This window comes from Alosa sapidissima, chromosome 15, assembly GCF_018492685.1.
Source record: "Alosa sapidissima isolate fAloSap1 chromosome 15, fAloSap1.pri, whole genome shotgun sequence".
NCBI classification, from domain to species: domain Eukaryota; kingdom Metazoa; phylum Chordata; class Actinopteri; order Clupeiformes; family Clupeidae; genus Alosa; species Alosa sapidissima.
This window is the reverse complement of record NC_055971.1, coordinates 10,406,621-10,431,927: the sequence shown is the minus strand read 5'-3', so window position 1 is coordinate 10,431,927 and position 25,307 is coordinate 10,406,621. Positions and strand designations below refer to the sequence as shown.

Sequence of the window (25,307 nt, the reverse complement as noted above, 5' to 3'; positions counted from 1 at the left end):
ACAGATGACCCAGATTCCTGCAGTCAGCCCATCTCAGGCTCTCCGTCGTCAGCATGCAAAAACATACCACGGCAACCACCGGAGCAGGTCAAACATTCCAGCCAACCGGAGTTCAAAGCATGCTGGTCTGTGACTTGTGTTTGTTGTGCAAGAAAGGCGCCAAACAAAGGAGCTTTGGCTGAAGTGCCAAAATGCAGGAGTAGACCGCAGTGCAGAAACAAGGGCTGAAAATCATGAGGGAAGTAATAGCTTATCCGCGATTCCTCTTGGCATCCTATTAGACGCCAGTCGCCCATAGTCGCCCCAGCCATGGCACCGAGGGTGAGGGCGCGGTAAGCTCCTTAGTCCTCTTGAGATGAGGATAAGAACAACAAACCTAGTAGGCAAACCCCACCCCATCCCCACCAACAAAAGCTTCTGTTCAGCAGCCCACAGCCTATCAAAACAGACGTACAGTAAGAGTTGAAAAAAAGAATGAAAGAAAAACAACTGGTGTAGTTAAGAGGCACAGGAACAACTCCGCACACAGATCCCAGCCAGAGTATTGCAGCCAGGAGACACCAGAGGGAGTAACGTCTTCCCCCTCTCCAAGATTCATGGACCGTACTCAAGACCGGCCAGACTGGGAGAGAAATGACATGGGCCTAAATATTAATGGGGCGAGATCTGAAAATGGCAGCCAGCCACACATTCTGTGCCTTCACTTCTGACGATCGCTTGAAAGCGCCATGTCTTATCGGCAATGCTAGAGCGTGTGCTTGATAATTTAATGCAAAACGCCTGCCTTATCAGTGGCAGATAAATATTTGAAACATGCCTGCTGTGTGCAGCACCTAACCTATGACCACTCACAGCAGGTGAGGCTCAGGAACAACCACTTGTTCAGTGAAGCAGATAAAGCGCATTTTGTCCTAGTGCAATGGCAAAGGCAGTATACCAACATGTATATATTTATCTATTGCACCTGAGAGCAATGGCATGTATATCCTCCCGCCTCCCTCCCCCCCATCAATAGCCTTCACCACAGGGGGAAAAAAAAGACAGGAATCCAACTGGAAATACCTCCGGGGTGGAAGCAGAATCACCCTCAGTGCACTGCTGGTTCACTTGTCAGATGACTTGATAAGAGAGCTGGAGGGCCCGCAGTCTTCAGCCTTTACAGTGAATCATGAAGGCCCCATTTCTCTACTAAACAAGGAGAAGGGGAGGGTGGGGGGGGGCTCTTTTTCTCTAGCAAGACAGTTAACCAGTGAGCGCAGCATTGGGCCATGCCAGGAATGTGAATGAGCAATGGAGTGAGCAAGGGCGGGCAAACAGGCTGCCCCGTCTCCCTTTCACGGTTGTCACAGATCCGGACAGCACGTCATGGCATCCCTTTCACTCCTTGGTTTTAAGGGATTAATAGTGCTTCTACTCAAAAGAGACCAAGATTAAGTACAGACTTATACCAAAGGGACATTACCTCTAATGTCGCAAGACATTACCAAGAGCAACAGCCAAAAACTAGCCCTGCTTTTCATGTGGTTCATGGTCAAGCCGGAGGTTTAGGGCATTAGATCAACAAAGGGAGTCAATTTGTTGTGCAGCTCAACGCCACTGCCATGTATACATGTTATGTAATTTAACAGAACGAGAGACTGAACAAATAATAGCTGAGCAAGAAAGAAAAACTAAATCAACTCTGCAGTGTCAAAACTGTGATTGGATAGTCATTCTAATATCTTATTACAAATCCTTCTACAATAGACCTAGAGTAAAAGCTGTGTTCAGAGCAAACAAGAGGGCTACAACACAAAAGCAATTTACTGAGGCTCATGCCAACTATGTCACCAAACAGATATGGAGAAATCACAGCCCCAGGCAACTACACAGAAATGTAATCTCACCTCTAATTAGCATTAGTTGCTAACAACTCAATGTTATTGATCGGCAGAAAAAAATGCAACCATCAACAAGGCATTCCCCCCCCCCCCCCACCCCCGAGATCAACTTTATTCTGCAGTTGCCATGGAAATCCACAGTACTGCATTATAGTACAGCAGAAGGAAAAGCTTGGTTTGAAAATTCAAAACTCATCAAATAACTACATTAATTAGACGTCACCAGTAAGCAGACATGACCAATTAGCTCCTGCATCAACTTGGAAGCACCAGGCAGGCATGCTTGTATTTCCTCTTTAGTCCGCCGCTCGCTGGCATTCCAGTAAGCCGCTGCTGATGGAACCCTAAGTGCAGAGCTATATTTCAGCCAAGGGAGATGGAAGGCGTCTCTTAGCAACCAGGCTGTGTGCTAGACTGGCACACCACAGAGCTGTGGCAAGGCAGACCAGTGACCGTTACCCGTTAACCGATACACAAACACCAAGAAAAGTCTGCACTACTGGCACCGAGGGGGGGGGGGGGGGGGGGGGTGCTGAACATCTGGTTGTTGCTGCTACGTGTGCACTGGGTTATCATTAGCCATGCGTTATCAGTGAGGTAACTGAAAGCCAGCTAACGGTCATGCCCTTGAAATGAGAAAGAGAAACACCCGCAGACACAAAAGAGAAAATACTCACACCCTCCCTCAAATCAAGACAATTTCAACCATTACACTTCGAAGGCTTCCATTTTAACACACCAAATTAGTCCTGAGCCTTTCATTCATGCATATTCAGCTGGCAAAATTGGGACAGATGGCAAAGAGACGTCCCTCTCGGTGGTCTGCTACATTATACAAGCTGCTGCAGAATGACCGGCAAACGAATGAGACATAATCGTCACCTCTGTCAGTGTTTTTATTTTTTATTTTAAAAATTTAAGAAATTGCCATGATTACAGGATCAGTGTCTGTATGGTCAGGGATGGCTGAGTGACACCTCTCAGCTCATCGCCACCAGCAGGTGATCATAAAGAGAAGGGTCAGGAGAATGCACAGCATCCCATTCTAGACGACCACTGCTCCTCACAATGTCCAAATACCACAATTTAAAACACAGGCTAGAGGCTACTAGCTATTGTGCAAAAGTCTTGAGCCACTATTTCCATTGGTTGTTTTAGCAATATCATGTTTATGTCTCATTCTTTTATATATATATATATATATATATATATATATATATATATATATATATATATAAAAAAACACAAAAAGGTGTACTGTTTATGTTTCTAGTCAAAGGCATCCATTAGATGTGATGTTTTTGTAGAATCATAATGACCATCTAGAGAAAGGGAGGCTGGTGATGGTTCTAGTTCTAGCTGACACATTGGTATTCAAAGTGGGAAGGAGATGATGACAATTGGACAGATGTAAGACCTTGTTGAATAGCTAAAGCTAAGAGAGTTCATTACTCTGCCTAAGTGGGAAAGGCATGGCCAAAGGTTTCTATTTGAAGAACCGAAGAATGACGCCAACTGAGACCGTATTCCCACCCAGGCGTACAATGCAGAGGGTCACTGGAGATGTACAGTACTTTTCGGGTGACCCCTCCTCATTGCACCTTGCAGAAACACTCCATTTTTGGGTAAGCCACAGTGATAAACAGCGGATCTAAAGACCAGCTTCACAGCTGGATCTACCAGCAACTTCTGGTGAGCTAAGCATGCCCGTCAGTGCCCTGGGTAGAGAACAGCAGCTCTGTCACCAGCTTCCTCCTTCTGTGATTGGTCATTATACCACTACTAAAACATTTTATGTGTTTTTACAGACTGTGTACACAAGTCCTGTGTTTACTAATTATATGTTAATAAAGAGAGTGAGACATAAATCCTTACGGTCCTTATGGCATTGCTCAAGCAAAGCATGTAGGGTGGCTCAAGACTTTTGCACTGTACTGCAGTTTTAAAAAAATCCATGATGCAACAGCACATATAAGCAGGGTCGTAAAGTAAAAACAAAACTAAAACTAAGTTGCCATCTAAATTATAATCAAACATCACTCAACAAAGTTGCTGATGAATGAAAGTTCAGATAAATGTAAACAGACTTTGGAGTGTAATTAAACTGATAAACATAGAGACATTCAAATGTCATAAACGCAATGCAGATTGTAGCCTACATGCCAGATATTAAATCATAAAAGCATGTTGGGGATCTGAGCACTACATACATAGTACAATGAAGCTTTAAATTAACCGCTTGAAGCACGTCATTCAATTTACATGGAAGTACTTAAATGAGTCTATTCACACTGGGACATGGGCGGCTTGTTGATAAACAGCAATACTGTTCATCTCTTTCAGCGGGATTTCAATCATTACCGAATACGTCCATAGCAGCTATTAAAATCAACCAAAAACTGAAGACGGTCAGGGATGCACGACTTCCAGGTTTACAGGGGCGTTCACACTGAGTAACGGATGTAGCGACAGGACATGTACACCAATCTGGTTTGTTTTGACAGGACCATAAAACGCTCACATCACACAAATAATAACGTTTTGTTGAGCATATCTATACGTAAAAGATGCCGATAGTCATGCTGCAACCATAGAATGAGTTACATGGTGCAGCTCACTGGGCTCTTCGAAATCAGCCTGTTTTTCCCATACAGCTCCACCCTTTTTCCTATCTTGAGCGGGAGTTGTCATGGGCAAACAACCAAGTGTCTGCTGTACTCCGACATGACTCGGCGAAATATAGGTTTTAATCAAATATGACTTTAATAAGGATAATAATATAGCTACATCCATGCTCATGTATACGCCTTTCAAAATCGAACTACTTGGTTTTCAAAGCAGCCTAGTAAGCTAGTCAGCGACAGTTAGCTAACGGCAAGCCTTTACAATGCAGTAGCAAGCTCATGGATATTACAAACTGGCTTTTCGTGATTGTGCTAAACACACGGACTTGAAACATGACATGAGACAATCTTTATTCTATTCAGTAACATGAAAATATACCAAATAAATAACAAGTGCACGGCAGTTCTCGCTATCGATCAGCAAACTGTCAACTCATAATTAACTTCATATACCTGCCTGTCTGCCAAAGTAACGTTAATGTCCACTACAGTTCAGACACCGAGCAATACGATACGAGACCACTCAACAACGCTAACGTTTCACACAATATTTATGTTCAGTTACATTATAGACGGGTAACGTTAACCGAAAGACATTAATTGATGAATGTTCCCGACTGTCCTTTTGACTCAACCGACGTCGATCATGTTTCCGACAACATTGCAATCAAACCAGACTTCCCACACTGAATTATGGAAGGTATAATACCGCGATAATGAAAACACTTTACAACATTTCAGGAGACATTCCTATAGTGAATATATGAAAGACTTGGGGCCTTGACTACCCCATACACACAGCAGTAGCCTAGTTATGTTAACGTTAGCGCCAGAAGCTAGCTTACATGTGGGGAACACACAGACGAACCTGTTGGTTAACATTTGCTCGATGGGGTCGTCAGACACTATAAAATACGTTTCACTATATGCACTTTGATAACCAGTTAATTGATGGTACAGCTCTATCGTTCAAGTAATGTTAGGTTAATCAACGTCAACGCTAGCTAACGCAGTTCATCAAGGACAGCAAACCCGTCTGTTGAAGTTAGCGTCACCACCAAACACTAACGTTAGCCAACTTACAACAGAACCGTTGGCGTTGAGATGTTTGTGTCAGCAGTCTGATATAGTGACAAAATCCTGAAGTTACGTGCATTATTGATAAGTTAATGCTGGCTAAAACAGCCAAGCTCAGCTCAGTGTGGGCCATTAGCGAACCCTTGCTAGCGATAGTGCACGGGTCAGTGAACGGCGAAATATCTCAACATGTTAGTAGATCATTTTGAGATTAAAATCACCAGCTGAGCTTGGAGACCGAGTTGTTATAGAGTATTTCCCCTGTCATTAATCGAATCTATCCTTTATTGTATTGTAATTTTGATAGCCAATGCAGTGACCTACATTATGATCATGAAGCTCAACCAAACATGGTTGTTAGCCATCCTTGCGGATCGCTAGCTTGTTGGCTAGTTTGAGTTAGCTGAAGGGCCAACAGGTTCCACACACATTTTAGGCCATTAAAGTAGCCTAACGTTACTACTGCACCTTACCATCACCAGTGGGCTATATCAGACAGATATTATAAATAACTAATCCAAAATATGACCATAATGCATTTGCTCATCTTATGTCATTAACAATTTGCCTCAGTGCCCTTCCAGACTAGCCGGTTGTCCAACACCCACAAAATATTACATCCAGTGAATACTAAGGATGACGTTAGCCTAACGTTAGCTGGTCTTCACCTAGTAGTCAACAACCCAGATATCTAGCTAGTAACTCCAATGACATTGGTAAAATAACATGTTGATTCAGTACTTTTTCCGCAGTACTTTGAGCCGTGACACTGCAAAAAATCGAAAGTGAAATAATCTTAAAACTTACCTGACTACAAATACTTTTCATTGACAATAGCAATTTACATATAACGTAGAAAAGAGTCGAATAACTAATGTTATATTGCTAGCCAACAAACGAGGCTCCCCTAAACCTGCTGCTCTAACGGCCGGTCCGCCATTTTGCGACATTCAGCAGGAGGCGCAAAAATTACAGCCACATCGTCGTCTCGCCACCTACTTTTGCTTTACTCCCACAAAGACATTTGAAAGTAGATAACAGTACATCGGACAGTGCTTACCCTAATTACGAGCTTCGAATCCCGAGCCACCGCACACGATGGTATGGAACGCAACAAGATTTTATTTCGTTCTAAAGCGAGACTTCAGTCTCAAGGGCTAGATCTACCTTCTCGCCTCCCTCCCAGGCAGCTACAATCCTTGTTTTCTGTACCGCATTCGCCTTCCGAGATCGGGCATGCGCATTCACAAACTGACAGCGACGAGGTGCGCACGCCCTTTGCTTAGGCTATGATTTCACTTTTTCAAAAGAATAATTTCAAAAACTATTTTGGTTTAAATAGAGCATCTTTCGGAATGTCAGCAGTAGCCTGTGTACCAACACCCGGCTACACCGTTTACAGTCATTTGTTAAAAAAAACATTCTCGGAACACAAATACAATTTGCTAATCGTTTTTTATTTCTTTTCATACAAAAGCATAATCAGACCAAAAATAATTAGGTTGTTATTTGTAAACAGCAACAGACAGATAACCACACAGCAAACGAAACGAAAGCAGACGCACACTACAGGGGCAGAAAAATGTCAAATGATTAGCGTACAAAACAAAGACTCATTCAGCCACACAGGAAATATTGTATGACCAGTGTGCGCTCGACAGCAGCAGATATTGTAGTGGACAAGCTCCGTATATGGCCCTACAGCGTCATCCCATTCATTGCACACGGAGACAAACTTCTGACACTGTTTTATGACGGTATGCTGCTGTCATTCAGGTGTGTAGGGGCATGTATGCTGTCTTATGCTAATAAGCCAGTTGTTTTCATAAGTAGGCGTTGTATCACATCTATTCAGTCAAATCAGTCTCTTATGTTGATAATGGGCAGTCTCTATCTATGGAGAAATTAGAGTATATGCACAGGACAGCGGTCCACTTCGGTAAACCCAGCATGACATTTTAACACAATTGATCAGCGTTGTTCGGTGCACTTTCTTGACTGACACTCACTCATGCCCACGAGAGGCTAGGCCTAAACTTTAGGCTACCTGTGCTTGCGTTTTATTTTTTTAACAATATAAAACATTCAGCAACACTAGTTTTTACACAATTGAAATACAATGTTATCATCTGTGAATGCAATTGACCATTTCTGTAAATGCTCAATATTACTAGGCCTAACTTTATCAAATGAAACAACTATTTCGTTGGTTTAAAATGTCTCGAAAAGTAAAACATGTTCCACTACGGGGTACTTGAAACCCCCATCAGGCTCATAAGAGACATAATGAGATCATGTTTTTCATGCAATCAAGTTGTTATAGGCCATAATGCAGCCTATTAGATAAAAGATACAGATACACAATCAGAAGAAATGATAGAATTGAGAAACACAGCAAAGGATTTGCATTTAATTTTGAAAGCACCTTAATTCTAAGATCAATGACAAGAGAAATCACTGAAGGGCATCCCAAGACGCCACATGTCTGACTAGCGGATTGGTTTGTGAATGTGCCGTTTTTCCTCTCACAGATTCTTGACAGAACCTTTGCTCATTTCATCTCAACGTCTTCCTCAAAGCTCAGTTCACGTCAGACGTTGACAGGAATAGCACAAACAGTCGACTTACTGGTACAATATGTTTTACAATACCTCCTAAAATTCTTTTTCATAATTAAAGTCTTTTATTTGTAACCTTGAATTTTGCAAGGAAGCACAACCTCTTGTGCACAGCCTTGTGGTGACTAATAGTACTGCAAGAGAAGACAGACATTCGTGAACAACGCTGCTGGATGAAGGTACGATTCTGTTCCCCTTCATAAGGTTAATTTCCATATAGATACTGTATATAAAGGGTGAATGATGAGGCAATAACAAAATCAACACAGTAAATCCAAACCAAGAGGAACTCTTTTACCTTTTCAAGAACAAAGAAAAAAACTGAACCACTCTGGTTTGAAGCAGACTGCAAATAGGCACAAATCTCACATTGCTTAAATTAGTCCCACATGGGTTTTTTTCCACCATAAGACATGGCATGATCAATTACTGTTGTAACTGTTCTCTTGGACATTCTTGCTGACATAGCCTATGGTTTTCAATACACATATATTTCTGGGAAAATAATAGATCAGGTAATCCTTCAGTGTCACCAAGGTGCAGCAGAAACCTGCATGAGTAGGCCAGGTCCAGCATCTGTATTGCTTCAATCACATACCACACACAAAACACAACTGAGACATTACCCAGAGAGAAACACAGTGCATGTATACAAGCCAACACACACTTCTGCCATTCTATTTTTTTTTTTTTTTTTGGTATACAACATCAAATCAGCCCATCTCACAATCCACTTCAGGTGGTGCTGATTGTGTTCAACACAGCATTAGAAAGTGCACTAAATACTGCTAAGGAATATGTAGTAGGTGTCTTGACTAGATGTCAAATGACTAAATCTTCAATGCAAAAAGCCAAACAGTCAAAGGACTGGGATGGTAGAATTGATTCCATCAAATCAATTTGAAGTTTGAAGTCACTCTGTTGTTAGCAGTTTTGTTGTTATAATCAAGCCAAAGGCCAAACATCAAACAATTTGTTCTGAGCTATGAGCTAATATCATCCACCGAATGGTGTTTAATGTGTATAAAAAAATAAACTTTTGGGAAGTTGAGGCATCCCCAATGAAATAATGAAATGTTGCATCAGCAGTAGCATTATTCCCATTGCCTGGTCACTGGTGAATCCCTCTCCACACATGCGCACACAAACACACTTACAAATGCACACGCACACACACACATACATAACACACTCAACCGAGCACACACACACACCATCATAGTGGAAAAAAGCGGGTGTTATTGAACAACACTAAGATCACGTTTATAATTCTAATTCAAGCTGGACGTCTCAAATCTGCATTTCCATCAACATGAATCAAGTACCTATCCAAACTGATAGATATAGACTTTTTACATCTCTCCACATACAGTATATTTCTCTATAAAATGGACATGTCTTAAATTAATTGATAAATGACAGATCTAAAATGGCTTCTTTCCCTTCCTAGTTACTCATACAAAAAGATCATTCATTTTCAAGAAAGATGTGTTGTCGGTCTACAAAGATTGGATGAGAACATGCATCTGTGAAGCTGTATCTGTTCAAGCCAAAAACACAGCAGCCTTGGGATCACAACTAACTTTTGGACATGATTGGCCAAAAAAAAAAAAAACTTGATTGGTACAGCCTTGCTGCAAGACCTCGGCAAGAAAAGTCTACATTCTGGAGCCCGCATCGTTTTGAAATCTATGAAATTTGTATGTGTTTTTCTTTTTCCCCAGTGTAGTGCACAGTAAAAATCACCTGAGTTTTAGGCCAGGCTGAGTTGTGTTGGAGGGGGGCAGAGGGACGTGGTGACTGTGGCGACTGACTGGGATGGCCTGGCCCCTCTGTGGCTCTCGGAGGTGGTGCTGGGGGTGACATTTTGGTTGGTGTTAAGGGGTGGGGGGGTGGAGGTGTAGGGTTGTGTACAGTGGTCCTGGGCTCAGACAAAACAGGAATTCGGAAGGGCAGGGGTGGGTGATCAGTGGATAAGGCTCTGGTATACAATGTCATGGTCGTCCTTGGTCACCTCCGGCCTTGTTGGCGCTACTGAGACGCTGGCAGAGTCGGAGTGACACTGACTTTCCGCTCCCTTTCAAGGGGCCCGTCATTTGGATTGCACACACACATTTTAACGCTGGTTTCTTTCCCCATGTATTTGTTTCTCTCACACTCCTTTTCTCCTACCCACCGCACAAAAAAAAAAAAGAATAAAAACGAAACGAAAGAATAAAAACAACACGCTTCCTGACTTCCTGCCCTGGCCCCAATCCCCCTTCTCCCTTCCCATCACTCATTCTCTTGGTTTAAATTACACAGCTTTAGTTCTCAGGTCCATAGGTTCAAGCAGATGGCTGTTGCATCGTGGCTGCCCCTGGCAGTGGAGGGGGTGCGTTTCGGGAGGGGGTGAGAGGTGTTAATCGTCCACGGGCAGGTCCTCTGGCTCCATGGGAGTTTCCTCCGACGGCTCCTCGCTCTTGCTAGCCTCCTGAAGCATCTGCCTCCTCTGGACCTCGGCCTTTAGGTTCTCCAGGTCCTTTTGGCTGAGGGGGGGGACCAGGCAGTATAGGGGTGTGAGAAACTTGAAAAGGGGATACAAAACTGAATACTAGTCTCAGAAGGCTGTCAATGCATGTCGTCTCTTACCTCAGAGGAATAAAGATGATGCCATTGATAATGTTCAGCTGCTCAAGCACACTGGCCATACTTGGAGCTGTGAACTGGACCGAAGGGGGGGAAACAAATCAGTCTCAGTGTTGGAACATCATAAACTCAGTCTATCACGCAAGCCTCATCAATCATGATCAATGTTAGTCTTAATAATGGAAGGCCATTTCATAAATTAATTAAATGATTGATAACAAAGGGAAATAGACAGCATCTCTGAAAAAATGCTAAATGTGGCCATGACTGATGTATCTTGTAGAGGGCAAGTGAATAGCTGCAAACACTGGTGTCAGTCTGTTTGCTGCCCTCTACCTGCCTCTGTGGTGGACTGGAAAGGAGTCTGACTGAAATCAACTTAAGAACTCCGAAACAGACACCACTCTATTGTTTATTTATTCATATTTCCTTTCTATCTATTTCAACCAGTCACCAGATTAATGGCCATTTTTGAGATTCAAGCATTTTGTGGCTCTATGTACCAATGTAATGTAATGACTAATCAAAGTATGATTAAAACTGTTCATTTCCGCCAAGATCCTTTCTTTAGAGATCTGACAAGTCGGTTGTGATCATACTCATCAACTCTGCACTGCAGCGAATGTACCACATTTTGTACCAGTTACTCTAGCTGTGATAGGATGATGTTGGAGGGAGTGAGGCTTTGACTTACTTTGAGTGGCATGATACTGGCATTGGAACCATTCTTGTAGATCTCGTTCATGGTTCTCTGGAGGGCCACGGCTTGTTGGGTAAGGTACTTCAGATACTCGGAGCTCTCCTTCGTCTTTTCATGGGCTTCTCCCACCTGAAGAGGAACGACACACAGGACCTTTTAAGTTCCTTGACATGAAAATGAAACCTGGACATTTTTTTTTTTAAGTACTTAATATGTTCCATGGGACATACCTGGTTCTTATATATGGTGTAGCCCTCTTTCTCATGCTGCAGTGCAGAACGGAATTCCGCCTTACTCTCGTATACTCTCGCCACAAGGTGGTGACTGTTGGGAGATAAAAAGCGTATGTTTGAAAGTGTGAGTACAAGTATAGGTGCACGGGTCTTTCCAGAGGGCTTGGTTATTACAAGTGGAGTCGAGCCAAATGCCAGGTAAGCGTCATCAGACATCATACTAATTATCCACAGAGTAATAATTGTGGTCAGCGCTGCAAGAGTTAATGGAGCGTTTTGGTCAGCGATTAGCCTTCTTACCTGAGTGCTACTTTGAGGGAGCGGAGACCGTGGTATTTAGAGTTAATTGCCAAGGCGTTCTCCAGGAAACGCAGCGACAAGTCATACTCCATTACACCATGCAGCACCAGGCCAATATTGCTCTAAGATTGAGAGACAGGGGGAGAGTTAGTTAATAGAGGTCTGTTTCACACCTGTTCACAAAACACAATCTTCCATATATTGAGGTATGAACCTACATGGGAACAAATGATACTGAAAAAGTGATACTGGTTTTAGTTAAGTTCTTCCCCTTACTAACCATGGTGACTGAAATCAGGCCTACCTTGGCTAGCCCAGCTAATTGTGATCATATGACAACCAAAATTGAAGTCATGTTTGTTGTGGTTAGCTTCACATTTTGATGAAATCATAATTTCAACAGTTTTCCAGACCTCATGGTCTAGAATGTTGATCTAGTCTGATGGTTTTAAAAAAAGAAAAGTGGTAATCTCTCCCTTATGTTCAAGAAGTTTTACCCAATATTTCAGATCACAAAATATTCTACTCACATCTAACAGAGCCATCTCGGGATGGTCCTCCCCACACACCACCAGCATGAGGTAGCGGGCACGATACAGCAGCTTCAGGGCAGTGGACAGCTGGCCGTTGGCAAAGCAGTAAAGAGCCAAGTGCATCTGAACAAAAACAAGAGATGTGCATTAGTCCACAAATCAGTGATCCCATCTCCTGAGAGAGCAGAGCACATGAAATCACAGTGAGCTGATGCAAACAAATTAATACCCACAACAAAATGGGCCCCTCATCTCTGGTATACTACAACCACACAAACCCAAGTTATACTTACATATTCTTGAATTGTGTTAGGGTGCTCAATGCCAAGCACTCTCTCACTCATCAAGACAGCCTTCTGTTGGTTGTTAAGTGCCTGCAAAAAACAAATATCACAATTAGAATTTTCCTAGTGATAGTGATCACAAAACCTCTCAGCTGCACAGCACATGGCGTTCTGAGCAGGGTGGCACACCTCTGGGTGATCCCCCATGATGTAGTTGAGCCGAGCCAGCAGGCGCAGACAGGCACAAATCTCCACGTGCATGGCTCCGTACACGTTGTTGAAGAGGTTTAAGGCCTCGTTGATGAGCTCACAGCCCTCTTTAAGGAACCCTAGAGCAGGGGAAGAACAAAACACATCATTCAACCTGTCCGTCATATATATAATAAAATAATTGTGTATAAAATCATTCTATGGCTATAAGTATGTAAGTGTATAAATGGTAATGGTTTACAGTTTTTTTCAGTGACTAACAAGCGTTTGTCCAACCAGTTGTCACATTTTCAAAACTCTAAATACAGTTAGCACAGCATCGGTCTTTTGTGGCCATACCATTCACACATTTCATGTCTTTTTCACACAATATTTAGTCAGTGAACACATTTCCACAATGCTTACATTTTTCACAACAGACAAGCTCCACAACCTCCCAACAAAATGTTTACGAATGTTAACACACAACATCCCACAATAGCAAAAACAATATTCCAAACCTTAGATACAGTATAAAAACCTCTGCTTCTGCAATGATATCAGTTCAAAACAATATATCTCAGCTGATAATAAACAAACAATTGAATAATTGACAAACAATTGATTTATGTTGGGTAAATTGGGCCAACCACAGCTGATTCCAGTCTGGCTTAAGACTCAGTGGCAGGGGTTATTTTTTTCTATTACATTGACACTTATACAGTAAAAGGAGGACTTTGAGGAGTGATGTTTTTAAAAACAGAAACAGAAAAAGACAAACACTGTAATGTCTGGATGAGGAAGAGTAAGAGCAAGGGGCTCAGGAAGAAGAGCAGGTTCAGTGAGAGATGCAGTGAGAGATGCAGGAGCAGTGAGAGGAACAGGGCCAGGGAGAAGAGCAGGCCCAAGGTGAGGGCAAGGTAGAGGTGTAGGAAAGCGTGGTGGTGGCATTCCAAAGGTTGCAAGAATTGTTGTCAGTGATGAAATTTGTGCCACTATCATTGACCATGTAATCAATGCGATGTTGATGAAAACATGTGGCCTAACCCTGAAGATCGCAGAGATTAGATATAGTAATTTTGTGCTTTTTTTTAGTCCCCCCCCCCCCCCATGGATATTTTGTTGTTCACTGTAAGCAATACTGTAAAACTTTTTCTGTTCCATCATACTGTAAACAGTATTTCTACTGTACCTCCTGTAGTAAACAGTAAAGGAAAAAATAAACTGATTTGCTTTTTACTGGAATGCTTTTGAATGTGAACAGTGTTTTGGTAAAGTTAGTGTGTGCAGAGAAATATGTGTTAGTAATATATTTAACAAAATGTGTTTTTGAGAAGAAAATTATCCATTTGGTCAATTGTGTTTTCTAGGTGTGAGTCTGTGTTAAGAGTTTAGAAAAAGTATCTGAAGTATGGGTAAGCGCTTGTTAGCGATTGAAAAAAAACTGTAACTGTTGTCTGTGCAAGGAAGCGCGCCACCTGCCTTTATTTTGTGGTATTACAAATGCAAATGTGCAATGTATTACTATATGCCACAAGCAGAGCTTTACTTCGGAAATAAAGCCTTAAAAAGATTTTTAAAATGGAGCTCTTTTTCGGCCATTACCTTGTTGCACCTTAGCCTGTCCACTCTGGAAGAAGTGGAAGGCGTCGGAGGCTTTAGGGTTGACGTGTTTGACTACAGGGAAGATGTTCAGGATGTCCTCCTCGGTGAAGGCTGGCTTGTGGCGGCTGTCGAAGTTGTACTCCTTAATCAGGATCTGGTGTCGACATAGGACAGAAGGAAGGTATCACATCATTAATCTGTCTGTGAGCTGCTATCTTCTTAGCAGAGTGGGTGTGAGAGCAGCGAGGAGAGCTTACCTGGATGCCCGTTTTGACGGAGATCTCTCGTAACAGCGTGGACTTCTGGAGGCCGTACTTCTCCACTGCCTGGTCGACACTCTCACTGCATCAACACACACACCATTTAATACACAAAGAGCAGATGATTGCTCTTTTACAATGCCAAGTCTCTTGAAAGAAAATAATGACCAAAACATCTCGCCAAATTGAAACAAAGGTTTAAGTAGCATTTTTTTTTATTATTTTAATATTTTTTTTGTTCTTTTTCCAAGTACCTTAATTTAATGCAAGGGCAAAACAAGACTACAAGCTCACTGAACCTTAGCAGATGTTAAGCTTATAGCCGCTATTGGCTGCAAAGTAGTATGTACAGAAAGCAGTTCTGTGTTTATGGAATGTGTGAGAGTCAAGTGAGTGAGTGACTCACCAATGCAGTGTGAAGTGGTAGTAGGTTTGTGCTTCGGAGACGATGTTCTTCCACAGCTCCACGGGCGTGAGGCTGGCCCAGGCGGTGTTGTCTCCTCCGCCTGGGACTCGGTTGCGACGCTTGCGGTTCTTCCGGCGGGACACCAGCTCGTCGGCCGGCAGATGGGCCACGGCGTCAGGGAAGGAGCTCAGGAAGCAGTTGAGGAAGTGGCTCACAGCCGCGGACAGAGCCGAGAGCTCCACACCCTGACAACACACACACACAAATAAACATGATGCTCCTCAAGCTTCATACACTAGCTTCCACATTCTCAGCTATATTAACTGCATACTAAATGTGCTTTATGGAGTTCTGTCGGCTTGAGGTGGTCTTGAACGCACCTGCACAGTACTCTTCCATTTACTTGCATCATGTTTAATACAGCGCTGCACGTGGTGCAAAGTGATATCACAAGAGACATTAGCTGGTCTGCATGCTAAACTAAGAGGATATCTGGGTACCTCAGAGCATGACATGTTTTAAACTGAAGCAAAGCTCCACATGGCGCTTTCAGAACATGGAGATGAGGACAGTGTCATTACTCACCTGGAGGTATGTTTTGAAGATATGTTTTGCACACCTGGTAACCAACTCACTTACTCCTATTCTCTGAAAGCAAGAAGAAAAAGGCTGTTTAGCAATGCAGTACTATGTAAGTGGAAATGTATTTAAAATGTACAATCAAAAATATATTCTCAATGTACAGGTGTGTATATGAGAGCATTAACCGAACCTTGAGCAGGTACATTTTTTAGGCTTGCATACACAGAGCACAACTGTGCCATAAAGCGCCGTGGCAATTAGAGACTTACATAGAAGTACTCGAGTTGTGTTTTTGCAGGAGTCTTGTCCACAAAGTCCAGCACGGTGCCGAGGTAGCGCACATTAATGCCACGCTGGTGAAGAGCTTCGGTCAGTGTGGTTCCGTCCATAGGCAGAGCACTGTGGTCTAAACAGTCTTTAACCTACACACAGGAACAAAGCATCCTCCATCACACACCAAATCATAGACGCCTGATAACCTGGATATACTATTTGTCTGCTCATGCAAGTCTCTCCCTGTTGTGTTCTTTGTGCTTGCCAATCTACAGAGGAGACATCTGCAGTGTCCCTTTCCTGGCATACTGAAAAGCTGCAGAGTGTAGTAGCCAAATGGAAATTCTTCTATAATGTGATCTTATTCACTTATTTTCCGCTGTTGGCCGAGTCATCTCTGTGTTGCTGGTGTCTGACGATGAGCCCTTTGTGTCTGCCTGTCAGATGTGCGTGATATGGAGAGAGGGACGCTCACCAGCGAGGGGATCTGGCAGGACACCAGGAACGCTGCCGCATCCTTCAGCAGCTGCTTCTGTTTCTGGATGGCATCGGCACTGCTCTCAGGGAAACGCACGCCTGTGGGGGGGGGGGGGGGGAAAGAGAGAGAGAGAGAGAGAGAGAGAGAGAGAGAGAGAGAGAGAGAGAGAGAGAGAGAGAGAGAGAGAGAGAGAGAGAGAGAGAGAGAGAGAGAGAGAGAGAGAGAGAGAGAGTGAGCCTCAGGAGAACAGCAGGAGGGTCTGGATCAGAGCAGAGTTGTTGCTGGGCCCAGGAGCCTATACATACCTGGGGAGAAGATGTCCGGGTTGAAGCGGATGTCGAATGACGTGTCGCTGATGGAGCCCACGGCTTTGCAGGCGTTGAGAACGACCTCGCGGCTTTTGGGGTCTGTAGACAGACAGGGGGAAATGCAACAGGAAGGACTCTGTAAGGATTGGTCTTGAGCTAAACCTAAAACTTTACTTGACAAATGATGAAAAGTGAAATTTACACCACCCAGAATGTCAATTAGTGTAAGGGAATAAACTCAATCCAATCAAGTTCTAACCAAACCACACCACTCAACTTTACCAACTCCCAGAAAGAAAATCAAACACAGACAGCATTGAGGGAAGAGGACAGTCACATCCCAACACCCAGATCACATCTCCATGCCTCCACCAATAGGAAGTAGATTTCAATGGGTCAACCATCAACATTCCAACACCCTTGGGGTTATAGGGAAAAGTTACTAGATTACAGCAGTTAGAGGAAGGAGAGAGAGAGAGCACAAGAGAGAGAGAGAACGAGAGAGAGAGAGAGGAATGGGATTCCAGTTGGAGGTGTTGTTACCATCATGCCAATTAGAAGGGGGGTTTACAACACATTATCCCCACAGCAAAGAGGCGAGCAAGTCAGGGACAGCCAACATGGCGGAGAGATGCACAGCAGACACCAGAGTTCGGTGTTTTTTTTTATCTTAAGTAGAAACGGAGTGTTGTTTAACCTGGAGAACCAGGCAAGAGGAGAAGAGAGATGTTAAAGTGACAGTGCTTAAAAAAAAGAGGGAAAGACTACCAGGAAGGAGACTAGTGCTTAGTGCATTTCTCTGCCACGCTTGCATGCTCCCGTTTCGCCTCGCGCCCTCTCGCTCTTGCGTGTGACTTTGGTCACTTGGACGTACCAATACTGGATCCGTCTTCCGCTGCTAAGGACTCTGCCAGCTCTTTGGCCTGGGCTAAGCCCGGGATACTTTCCTCAGCCTCCTTACCCTCCAGAGGGCTCTCACACTCTCGGCCCTGGCCGTCTGGGCCCTCGGGCTCAGGGGTGCCGTTGGTGGTCAGGGCCAGAGCCTCGGCCGGCTCTGTGGCTTCGGCTGCTGCTGTTGTTGTTGTTGTTGTTGTTACTGTTGCGGTCGTTTCTGCTTCTGCTGGCTGGGACTCGGGGGTCTGGCTGGCCTCGGAAGGGGTCGTTGCAGGTTTGGTGGGTGCGTCAGAGGCGGGTGCGGGGTCTTCGGAGGCGGGAGCGGACTGAGGGCCATCTGCGGGGGAGGCCTCGGGCTCTGCGTTGCTGCCGTCGGTCAAGGCAGCGGCCTTGTTCTCCTTGTTGGCTTTCTGCTGCATGAGCTGCAGTGCTGCCATCTTCATGAAGAGGAGGTACCTGAAATGCGCACACGCACGCACACACACAATCAGTCATGAAGGCTCACTAACAAATGACAGCCTGCTGCTGGGGAGGACATAATACCTGCAAATTGGGAGGCATTGGGAGGCATACCTGCAAATTGTTCCCTGCATATTAAACTATGAACCATTACATAAACATAATAGCTTTCTTCTCTGCTGAAATAACCACACATTATTATTATTATGCATCTTGACATAAAAGTTCCACTGCAAAAAGAAATGGGTCCATGATATTGAATAATTTTGGCATATAGTAAATTTGGTAGAAAAAGTGCTGAGCCCCTTTATTACATATGCCTATATATTGTCTTTGTTTCATCATCAACCAAACCAATATAATAATAACCAAATTATTACTGAATATGTGCAGCTTTAATGCTAATGTCTGACTATTACTGGATACCATATGCAGGCTCTGTCCTGTGTACCTGTGCTCGACAAAGGCCTCGATGAGCTCCTGTCGGAGGCAGGCCAGGCGGTGGCGGTGCTGCCGTGGGTAGGCCAGGCGCTGACACTCCGGGGGCAGCTCCTCGCCGTCCACCGGCAGGAAGTTGAGGTCGGGCGGGAAGGTGCGCAGCAGGTCCAGGATGTAGTGGCGTCCGTCGTTGCCGATGATGCCCTTGCACTCAACGGACGAGCACAGCTCGACGGGAGCCTCTTTCTCGTTGAGCACGGGGTGCCGCTGCACTTTGAGCGGCCTGCTGGTCTTCTCCAGCAGCTCCAGGTACTTGGGGTGCGACACCACCGTCTTGCCGAAGTCGATGGAGCCGTAGATGACGCTCTGCTCCTGCTCGCGCTCCAGGATGCCGGGGATGATGGACTGTGCCGTGACGCGGTAGCCGCGGTAGTCCACCACCACCGTGCCCAGCGTGTACAGGCCCTCCACGTCCACGGCGCCGTAGGCGCGCACGCCGTTCAGGTCGTTGGTGGGCGCGGCGTGGGCCGCCGCGTCGCCGCCCAGCTCGCGGTAGTGGTCGCGCACGTCGAAGCCCAGGCTGAAGAAGATGTTGTTCCAGATGAACATCTGCATGCGCGTCTCCTCGCCGGGGTTGATGGCCATCACGTTGCCGTCGATCACCGCCATGGCGCCGCGGGTGGCCGCTGCCGCAAAGTCACTGTGGACCTGAGCGAGGGAAAGGATACGACTTAGCACCGACAGACACAAAACACAACAGAACAGAACAGAACAGATAGGGGAAATAGATTTTAGAAAGAGGAAAGGGAGGAATACAAGGAACCACAGCAAAAGCAACTACCGGTAATGGAGCAATAGAAGAGATGGACCAGATAGTAATTAGTAAATGGACTGCATTTATGTATTTGTATTTATATAGCGCTTTTCTACTCCTACAAGCAAGCAAGCGGGCTTAGCCCTACAAAGCACTTGGCAAATCCATCACACACACACGCACGCCGATGGTGGAGGCTGCCATGCAAGGCACCAACCTGCACAATGGGAGCAGTGGGGGGGGTTCAGTGTCTTTGTCAAGGACACTTCAACAGGGTCAGGACAAGCCAGAGGAGAGGGTGGCTTGGTGTGAACTTCTTAAAAAAACTCACCTTAAATATGGCGCGCTCTCTCAGCAGTCGTTCTGGAAGGTTCTTGCGGGGCAGTTCTCTGGTCGTCTGAAGCTCCTCGTTCCAGTCCCGAGTCTGAGACGCCAAAAACAGCACCGATTTAAAACCAACAGAGGACCAATGTGAGGCAGACATTTGCTGTGATGATGCCGTGTTCTTCCAGGGTTTTAGTGATCCACCCTACCTGACCAGGTATGTGCTCTTCATAACCCAAACGAGATGTGTACGCATCCTCTGCTCTCACACAGTCCATAGCGTGGTCAATCTGAGGAGCGGTCCAGCTGTACACCTGGAAAGGCGTGGCTATTCTCTCAAACGGATGTCTCTGGACCCTACAGACAAATAAAAACAAAATGTCAAAGACACACTTAAAACAGAAAGTTATTTGATAAAAAAAAATCTGATATTTGATTTAAAAAAAAATAGTTTATTATTTAAATATAAATAAAAACAATGATTTGCTTTATCAGTAATCAGTAATACAGATCAATCTAATGTTGTTCTCAGAGGGTATCGTGGCTGTGGCACTCGCCTCTTCTTCTGGAGGGCGGTGAAGTTCTTCTTGAAGGCCGGGCTGATCTGGCTCAGCAGCTCCACCAGGGAGTGGCTCAGGAAGCTGGGGTTGGCTGGCTTAGGGTTGAACGAGTAGGTGGTGGACCTGACACAAACCACAACAACGTCAACACGTGTATACTGTGCACAGAGAATGAACTGCAAAAAGGTGCATTGAAAAATACCAGTGCAAGTCAGTGTGTGAGTGAGAGAGAAGAGAGAGAGACGGAAGGGTTGTATTTGACAAAGTGTCCCCTGACATGAACAAGGCCACTGGATGATGGGGTACTCACTGGTTGAGGTAGAATCCACGGGTGGACGCTGTGATGCTGACGTGTCTCTCCTCAGCAGTAACTATATACAGGTACATCAGGTCTCCGTGCATCTTTCTGTTGCCTGGTGGCGGATTCCAGCCACTCATGGTGAGAACCTTCAGGCACTGCAGTGGCTAAACAAGACGTAAAAACAGAGACTATATATCGAGCTGCTGACCCAAGAGGTACAACATTGAGACAGCTGTACAGAGCAGGAGTTTTTTTTTCTTATGCCAATCCACCTAGGATGATTTCGATGATATGATTTATAAAAAAATAAAAAAAGGTTACAAATATATTGAAGAAAGCAACTTCCAGTGTGTAAGTAGCTAGCTTTGTTCCTATGCTATTACAAAGTATAATTATTGAAAAACATTATTTTGCATTCATAATGATTGTTTGTTTAAGTCATTGTTGAAAACAAAGCTGCCTGTCTTCATTCAGGCCAGCATAACAAGGCTTGTAGGACAATATGCATCTAGTCCACACTATACAAGCAGAACAAGTTGCCCTATTGTCAGAGATGCGAATACATATCTGCCAGATGTCTGTCTGCAGTAGATGGAAGCACAGTGTTGCAGTGGGGCCCAAGCCTACCTTCCAGTCTTTGTTCTGTGGCTGGAGTGGGACTAGGGGGCGCTCTTTGCTGCCAGGGAGAATGTGCTCAGGAGGGGTGCAGTCGATCTGTTCCAGTTCGCTGCCTTTCTTCTTTCTCTTTCCACTATCTGCAAAACATCACACCTTAAGTCATCTTCTCATCGTCATCTTCTCATTCAGTTCAGAAGAGCGAACACTATGATACGGATACATGCACAAGAAAGGCATTTTTATCTTTGGAGCAATACTGAAGATTCCTACTATTCGATCATATTTGATCAAATTATTTAATGTACAACGCTGAAAGTGTCATCAGCATCTTCATCAAGGAGATGCGACTTGAGGTTTGTGACTTGAGGTTAAAACATTTTGCATTCTTTGAGCCATCTGAGCAATAAGCACTGATGAGAAGACCCAAGGAAGACACCCATTACAGTTAACAACATTTGTATGACACAAATGAGTGCTAATTACACAAACTGGGCAATAGATTCTGCTAATTTAATACCACACAACACCATACTGCACGCAAGTACGCAATTAAACTCTCAATTTAAGTTAACCTCTCAATTAAAGTCAACCCACATCATGTTTCTCTAGATGCTAAATAAAACGCCACAAACTGAATGTACTGTCATTTCTGCTCCATTGCGCTCTACGACATGTCAATAAAATTGGCAAAGTGCCTGCTCACACAGGCACAGTAGCCATCCAAAGTGCACGCTGCACATTTTAATTAGTGCGTAAAGACACAGAAACCTACCTCCCAGATCCCCATCTGTGAAGACACTTAGAAAGGAGAGCGAGTTACAGTCCACCCCGTTGTAGGCATCTGAGGGGTCCATGCTCTTCAGCAGGTCTCTGATGTGGCGTACATGTATACGAGCTTCACGTACTGTGTAGGGCTCTACGGGACGGACATAGAAGCAAAAGGTTTAATACACCGACATGACCTCAGAAATGTCAGCTGCAGATAAATATAATCATTGTACCATTTTCACACGTACTGTAAAATCTAAAAATGGCAAATGTTTAAAATCTACATTCACAATAAAACAATCTTTGATTACAGCTAAACAATCATATGTGGCTCACTATCTTGCACACAGAATGAAGGAGGCTCACCTTCTACCACTTTGAGAAAAGAGCCTTCCTGTAGTCCCTCGATGGACTTGAGTTCAGCAAAGTTGTCCAGCACGTTCCCGTCCAGCTGCAAGGAGAAGCAGGTACGATGGCAGGTGTCCTCCCGGTCCATGAGGACCTGGTGGATCTCCTGCACCATCTCCTGAGGCGAAACCTACAAACAAGACAGAAATCAGGAAATCAACCCCCATCAACCTCCCCAATTCATCCCAATTTGAGAAGAGGAACTCTGAGGCATAGCATAGCATAGGTGGGGTGTACTTTGGTACCTGTAGGTCAAATGGCTCAGTGCCTGGGGCCTGGATCTTGACAGTGAAGCCGGTGTCCTGGATCACGATCACCTCCTGCTCGTTGGCATCCTCGCCGGGGTCTGCGTCGGCACCGCTGCCCTCTTGCTTGGAGTCGGTCTCTTCGCTGTGGTCATGGTCCCCATTGCCGTTCATCATTGCTGTGTCGGCACTGTGCGCTGTAGAAGGACAAGGCAGGCAGAGAGAGAGAGAGAGAGAGATGCTCAAAGTGCTGTTGACACAGAAAGACAACTGCTGTATGTGCTCTGGTTAATACAGCTAGGATGAAGCCTATATAATTACAATCACACCAGTGTTTTATATTCCAGATAACATAATGGTATAAAAGTCTGAGAAGTAAGCTGTCAGCTATTGACTGAAGGATACTGGAATGGAACCAAAGTGTGGGCGTCTGATTTAAAGGAGTGACCACAAAGGTTGTCTGCCAAGACCGTAATTTAAGGCAATACAACCAGTCTGTATTCTTGGCTTTATTTTCACAGGCATGGTAAGCATTTGAGAAAAGATCGTCAACAGGGGAAGCAAAGGCTTTCCACTCAAAAGCATTTTTTAAGGTCCAATGTTATCATGAGTTTTCAAAACCTCTCTCTTTTTGGGCAAAGTAATGATGAGGGTCTACAACAATCACACAGTACTAGAGCACACACACACACACACAAAATAAACAGGACCCATCTTTCCACTTCAAATGACTGATGCACTGTTTCAGAGCAAAGCGTTCTACCCCGTAACGCAATTACAAAAAGAAACATCAAACAAAGACCCTGAGAGAGCTACAGTTTAACACTGAGCAGCAGCAGACACACACACTAACTTATTTTCTTTCAGGCGACTGCTTTTTGTCCTTGAATGAAGTCAAGGGTAACCATGTGTCACAGCTATCCCAGTGCTGCAGAGAAACAAACAGCTGGCATTCCCAGCCCAGGACATTCTGACACCGTAGGTAGCAGAGGGACGACTGGCCCAAGCAGTTCCACAGAGAGCACCAAGTGTCTCAAGTAAAACGAGGACCATGGGAAATATTTTACTGGATAGACTTGCCTAGTAGTGAACACATACTGTAGTGAATGCACAATGGGAGGTCACCTACACCTCAGACAAAAGCACTTCAGGAATGGCACACAGAACAGACTGTTTTTACTGAGAGGGATGGCCTCTTCAACTTAGTGAACCGGAGGATTTGCAGGGGTTACATCAGCCTAGCTCTCAGTCCCTGTGCCCTACTTCCAACCTTGATCCAAGTCACGCTCTCCTGTGTCCCATCACGTCTGTTTGGTTCTCTTGAGCATAAACACACAGCAGGGGGATCCTTGCTTCTCGACCAGCAGTTCAACTGCACTTTTGGACACTTGAAACTCTTGCTTGGTTATACTCAGCAAGTATTAGGGTCAGTGAGCTGGTGGTGGTAGGGTAGGGAGGGGGGGAGGGGAGAGGGTGGTGGAGTTTAAATCCTTAGAACAATACTTGATTCATTGAGGCGAGGTTTTGCACTGAACTGAATTCTGAAGCAATTCTGTAGAAACTGCAGAGCAGTGCAGTGAAAACATCAGAACAAAATGTGTGTGAGGCAAGTTTGAGGCTCTATACCACGCTACACACTAAGCGTCAATTACAATGTCCTTCAATCCCCTCCCCCAACTCAAATGTGCAGCAGACTTTTTTTTGGCATGTGCTGAAACACTTTGCATGATTCCATGTGAATCTAAACAGACATTTAGGATTAACATTCGCTGCAGATTGAGGAATGACTACATTTTTAATACTAGGTATAAATAGTGCACTTGACTGGTAAAAACAGTAATGGGCAATTCCATGCAAAACTGTCACATCCATAACGCCAACTAAATACCATGGCATTGCGTTGGCGTTATGGATGTGAGTTTTGCGCGGAATTGCCCTAATACATCTTGATTATGATTATGCAGTATTAAGCATTCTTACAAATTACCCAGTGTGGACTGGTTCCAAATATGAAAAGTATCAAAATACCATACAAAATACTGCATTTATCAAAATACCATACAAAATACTGCATTTATCAAAATACCATACAAAATACTGCACTACTGCATTTTGTATCTGCATACATCATACCATGACATTTACAAACCATAAGAAAGCCTGATTTGCAATCAACGTACATCTGGGATTCACTCACTCACTGTTGACTCTGTTGGTTAATATACAGCAAACATGTTTCTGATGTCTCTGGTCAATCATTCAAACAAGACCAGGGGGGAAAGGGGAGGTCTAAGGTCAGAGAAAGGCTAGCATCCGAGAGCCTCAATCAAACACAAAACCTACTGACCTATTGAGAAAGTCAAAGGCCAAGAGGTCTAGGGCTGAATCATAATCTAATCTTAAAAAACTGCAACCTAAAGACTCTAGATGTATGCTGGTGTCTTGTGTTTGTTTGCCCATAGCCCCTGCTTCAGCTGCTAGCAGTCATGCAGTGATAGCA

General features: G+C 44.3%; 2 protein-coding genes across 8 annotated transcripts in view; both read right to left on the bottom strand.

Annotated features, from left to right (window-relative positions):
* pafah1b1a (platelet-activating factor acetylhydrolase 1b, regulatory subunit 1a) overlaps positions 1–6,887 on the bottom strand; it is a 33,094-nt gene extending 26,207 nt beyond the window's left edge. The window contains exon 1 of one of the 3 annotated variants that reach the window (XM_042063934.1): positions 6,749–6,887. The gene's annotated coding sequence lies outside the window, so the exon portion shown is untranslated. Of the gene's footprint in view, positions 1–6,388; positions 6,618–6,641 lie in introns of those variants that run through there. The other 2 variants (XM_042063932.1, XM_042063933.1) reach the window with 2 other exon arrangements.
* Positions 6,888–7,019: 132 nt separating this feature from the next.
* cluha (clustered mitochondria (cluA/CLU1) homolog a) overlaps positions 7,020–25,307 on the bottom strand; it is a 28,955-nt gene continuing 10,667 nt past the window's right edge. For 4 of the 5 annotated variants that reach the window (XM_042063273.1, XM_042063274.1, XM_042063275.1 and 1 more), the window contains 25 exons: positions 22,808–23,004; positions 22,521–22,692; positions 22,159–22,302; positions 21,396–21,523; positions 20,778–20,932; positions 20,465–20,590; positions 20,117–20,264; positions 19,915–20,007; positions 18,783–19,477; positions 17,853–18,328; positions 16,976–17,077; positions 16,668–16,768; positions 16,189–16,341; positions 15,923–15,985; positions 15,338–15,582; positions 14,929–15,013; positions 14,672–14,825; positions 13,067–13,206; positions 12,887–12,967; positions 12,591–12,716; positions 12,061–12,182; positions 11,758–11,851; positions 11,522–11,656; positions 10,831–10,904; positions 7,020–10,727 (listed from right to left, as the gene is read on the bottom strand). In XM_042063273.1, coding sequence (XP_041919207.1) covers positions 10,601–10,727; positions 10,831–10,904; positions 11,522–11,656; positions 11,758–11,851; positions 12,061–12,182; positions 12,591–12,716; positions 12,887–12,967; positions 13,067–13,206; positions 14,672–14,825; positions 14,929–15,013; positions 15,338–15,582; positions 15,923–15,985; positions 16,189–16,341; positions 16,668–16,768; positions 16,976–17,077; positions 17,853–18,328; positions 18,783–19,477; positions 19,915–20,007; positions 20,117–20,264; positions 20,465–20,590; positions 20,778–20,932; positions 21,396–21,523; positions 22,159–22,302; positions 22,521–22,692; positions 22,808–23,004 — 4,136 coding nt within the window. In that variant the 3' untranslated portion in view covers positions 7,020–10,600. The remainder of the gene's footprint in view (positions 10,728–10,830; positions 10,905–11,521; positions 11,657–11,757; positions 11,852–12,060; positions 12,183–12,590; positions 12,717–12,886; positions 12,968–13,066; positions 13,207–14,671; positions 14,826–14,928; positions 15,014–15,337; positions 15,583–15,922; positions 15,986–16,188; positions 16,342–16,667; positions 16,769–16,975; positions 17,078–17,852; positions 18,329–18,782; positions 19,478–19,914; positions 20,008–20,116; positions 20,265–20,464; positions 20,591–20,777; positions 20,933–21,395; positions 21,524–22,158; positions 22,303–22,520; positions 22,693–22,807; positions 23,005–25,307) is intronic. The other variant, XM_042063276.1, reaches the window with a different exon arrangement.